The 4,309-nt window shown below is 47.6% G+C and overlaps 1 protein-coding gene across 1 annotated transcript; it reads left to right on the top strand.

Annotated features, from left to right (window-relative positions):
- LOC125555964 lies at positions 1 to 1,126 on the top strand. Its single transcript, XM_048718770.1, has 2 exons — positions 1 to 528; positions 610 to 1,126. Exons 1-2 carry the CDS (start codon positions 284 to 286, stop codon positions 908 to 910), a joined length of 546 nt encoding a protein of 181 aa, XP_048574727.1. The 5' UTR covers positions 1 to 283; the 3' UTR covers positions 911 to 1,126.
- The last annotated feature ends 3,183 nt before the right edge of the window (positions 1,127 to 4,309 follow it).

The following is a 4,309-nucleotide window of genomic DNA, read 5'->3' as shown; positions in this document are numbered from 1 at the left end:
CCCAGCCGCCGCCACCCACTCACAATTCCCCTCGGGATCGTCCCGATCTAGTTCCACCCGAGACAAATCGAAGCCTCCACTTTCTCCTCGTTTTCCCCTCCCGTCCAACCACCGCCGTCGCCCAAATCCTACAGGAGCCAGAGCTCCTCTGCCCATGCGCCTACCTCTCCCGTAGCTCCCATGGCGCTGGGACGCACCTCGACCCCGTCGTCGACCCAGCCGCTGCCGGCGAGCAGCAGCAACCAGCAGACCATCCCGAGCAGCAAAAGGAGCACGAGCTCCCATGGCCGCCGCCAAGCCACCCGACTACCTCCTCCTCCTCCCGTCGCCGGCGACCGCGTCACCAGGACCCCGCGCCTGCAGACTCGCGCACAAGCTCCTCTGCTTCCTCACGCGCCACGGCAAGAAGCAGCACCACCGGGGCCCTTGCATCATCGAGATCCACCAGGACCGGCCCCGGTGCCACTCCGGCCGCCCGAGCACCTCGTGCTTCTCCTCATCGCGCCTCCTCCCCTGCGCCTCGACTTCGTTGGAGACCAGCACCCTTCCTCCTTTTTCCTTCCTTCTCTCTACGCGCTCAAGCTCTCTCCTGTTTTCTCTTCTTCACAGGGAACCGCGCCTCCATGACGCCGCCACCTTGTCCCCGTCGTCCGTCAGCTCGTCACCGCCCCGGGCCCAGCGCCTGCAGCCGCGCCCCCACCTTCACCCACCGCCAGCGAGCAGAGCTGCCGGACCGCGTCGCCGCGCTGCCATTTCAAGCCGTCCTCCGCCCAAGTCCCGCTGCTGCCTTTCTGTCCAGCACCGCCACTGCTCTATTTTCTGGCGAGCAGAGGGACGCGCTAGATGCAGTGCATCGCCGCTGTCCAGATCGAGAGAGGAGCAAGGTCGCCCGGTCCAGCCTATGCGTTGACTGCGCCACCCTGCTTCGATCGACTTGCGAGGCCCAGCACCGCTTTCGGCCTGCCCGGCCTCCTGTTCTACCGACTAGGCCTCAGCCCGAAGTGAGAGCCCCATCGCCCCTTTTTTTCTTTATTTTGTTGGGCCTGCTCCAGTTTTAGTTTCGGTCCAGTGTAGCCTTTTTTCAGATCTGTGAATTAGTCAATTTCCAGGGATTTGCACTTTTGCAGATCAGCCCCTAAACTTCATGCATTTCATTACTCACAAATGGTGCATCATATGTAAAAACGTTAAATATGAAACTTGCTTAGAATTTCGTCTAGTTTAATAATTTGCCACTTTCATCTATGTTTGAAATGCTTAAAAATGATGTTTGGTTAAATTTACTCCTATGCCATGTTAAAATGCTTTAATTCATAACTAAATAACCGTAACTCCGAATTTGATAAACTTTATATGTAAATGGGGTGGAAAAATGCCTAGTTTAACATGGTGGCTTTACTTTGCATGTTTAACAACTCTAAAATATGGTTTAGGGAAGAACAGTACCAAACCTTAAAATATGCATATGGGGTTTTATCGGAATTGTTGTTCGTTGTTTCCGGCCTCATTTAAACTTGCCTAGATAGGTAGTTTTGTTGTGCTTCACCCCTTGCCATGTTAATCAACATCTAATATTGTTGGGTACATAAACGAGATCGAACTAAATAACTTGTCGTGGTGTTTTGTCAATATGCACCGTTGCATATTGAGCTCCACTTAATTTGTAGGATTGCTTGTGCACTTTTGCCATGACATGCTTCATTAAACCGGACATGCATCATACTTGGTTGTGCATCATGCCATGTTCATGTGTTGGTTGTTTACTATGTTGTTTGCTTCTTTCCGGTGTTGCTTCTTCGGGGTGGTTCCGATAACGTCGTGTTTGTGAGGATCTGTTGGCTACGTCCGTTTATCTTCTTCATGGACTCGTTTCTTCTTCCTTGTGGGATTTCAGGCAAGATGACCATACCCTCGAAATCACTTCTATCTTTGCTTGCTAGTTGCTCGCTCTTTTGCTATGCCTATGCTGCGATACCTACCACTTGCTTATCATGCCTCCCATATTGTAGAACCAAGCCTCTAACCCACCTTGTCCTAGCAAACCGTTGTTTGGCTATGTTACCGCTTTTCTCAGCCCCTCTTATAGCATTGCTAGTTGTAGGTGAAGATTGGAGATTGTTCCTTGTTGGAACATTGTTTATTGTTGGGATATCATTATATTATCTTGTTATCTTAATGCATCCATATACTTGGTAAAGGGTGGAAGGCTCGGCCTTTTTGCCTAGTGTTTTGTTCTAATCTTGCCGCCCTAGTTTCCGTCATATCGGTGTTATGTTCCCGGATTTTGCGTTCCTTACACGGTTGGGTAATAATGGGAACCCCTTGACAGTTCGCCTTGAATAAAACTCCTCCAGCAATGCCCAACCTTGGTTTTACCATTTGCCACCTAGCCTCTTTTTCCCTTGGGTTTCCGGAGCCCGAGGGTCATCTTATTTTAAACCCCCCCCCGGGCCAGTGCTCCTCTGAGTGGTGGTCCAAACTAGAGTCCTGTGCGGCACCCCCTCGGGGAAACTCGAGGTTTGATTTTAGTTGTATGGAGCGCTCATCTGAGTGTGCCTTGAGAACGAGATATGTGCAGCTCCTATCGGGATTTGTCGGCACATTCGGGCGGTGTTGCTGGATTTGTTTTAACTTGTCGAAGTTGTCTTGTAGAACCGGGATGCCGAGTCTGATCGGAATGTCTCAGGAGAAGGTATATCCTTCGTTGACCGTGAGAGCTTGTCATGGGCTAAGTTGGGACTCCCCTGCAGGGATTTGAACTTTCGAAAGCCGTGCCCGCGGTTATGGGCAGATGGGAATTTGTTAATGTCTAGTTGTAGATAACTTGAACCTTAACTTAATTAAAATGAATCAACTGCGTGTGTAACCGTGAGGGTCTCTTTCCGGCGGAGTCCGGGAAGTGAACACGGTGTTGGAGTTATGCTTGACGTAGATTGTTCTAGGATCACTTCTTGATCATAGTTTCACGATCGTGCTTTGCCTTCTCTTCTCGCTCTCTTTTCCGTATGTTAGCCACCATATATGCTAGTCGCTTGCTGCAGCTCCACATCATACCTTTACCTTACCCATAAGCTTAAATAGTCTTGATCGCGAGGGTGTGAGATTGCTGAGTCCCCGTGACTCACAGATACTTCCAAAACCAGTTTGAAGGTACTGTTGAACCGTGTAGATGACGCAACCAAGCTCAAGGAGGAGCTCTATGAAGATCGTGTTCTTTATGTTGTTCCGTTTTCTAGTTGGTCAGTAGTGGAGCCCAGTTGGGGTCGATCCGGGATCTGTGTAGCATTTGGGGTAGTCTTCTTTTATTTTGGTACCGTAGTCGGACCATGAGTGATTGGATGATTGTAATGTTATTTATGTACTTTGTGTGACGTGGTGAGTGTAAGCCAACTATGTATCTTTCCCCTTATTATCTATTTACATGGGTTGTTGTGAAGATTACCGTAGTTGCGACATTGCTTTCAATGCGGTTATGCCTCTAAGTCGTGCTTCGACACATAGGAGATATAGCCGCATCAAGGGTGTTAAAATCTCCTTGCCTTACACCTCTTTTACAAATAAACGGCTTGCCTGGAACACCATTGAGGAGGATGGAAGAAGATTCATAAGAAAGGAGCTCCTTAATCCAACCAACCATTTTGCATCAAAACCCTTGTATTTCAACATGAGCAAGATCATATCATGTTCAACAGTGTCAAAGGCTTTAGCAAAATCAAGCTTGAGGATGAGAATTTGTCTCTTAGATTGATGACACTAATGAATATATTCCAAAATCCATGCAATGCAGTCTTGAATGGACCCAGAATTAAGAAAACCATATTGATTCTTATGGATGCATTTAAGAATAAATTTTTGCAACCTATTTGCCTGGAGTTTAGTGAGGAACTTGAGGCAAGTGTTTGTGAGAGAGATTGGCCTATAATCATTTGGCCCCTTAGGAGATATAATTTTTGGGATGAGTGTGACCAAGGACCCATTTATACTCTGGAGGGTAATTCTTCCTTCATAGAAGTCAGTAATTAAATTGAGGAAATTATCCTTAATTATATGCCAACATCTCTTTACAAAGAACCCAGTAAAACCATCTGATCCTGGTGCTCTGTCTTGTGGTAAGTGCTTCAATACCTCATTTATTTATTCTTTAGAGAAAGACCCTGGCAGACTCTCAAGTCCAAGGATAGGCTGAATCAAATCCTCCAAATCAAACAACATGTCAATCCCATAGGATATCCCCACTCTATCTTTATATGAAGACCAAAGAAGTCCAGCCATAGCATTGTGGGAGGACAATAACAAACCATTATCACTA

The sequence above is a fragment of the Triticum urartu genome, chromosome 5 (genome assembly GCF_003073215.2).
Source record: "Triticum urartu cultivar G1812 chromosome 5, Tu2.1, whole genome shotgun sequence".
Classification (NCBI taxonomy): Eukaryota; Viridiplantae; Streptophyta; class Magnoliopsida; order Poales; family Poaceae; genus Triticum; species Triticum urartu.
Note: the sequence above shows the minus strand (reverse complement) of the source record. Positions and strands in the feature narration are given on the sequence as shown.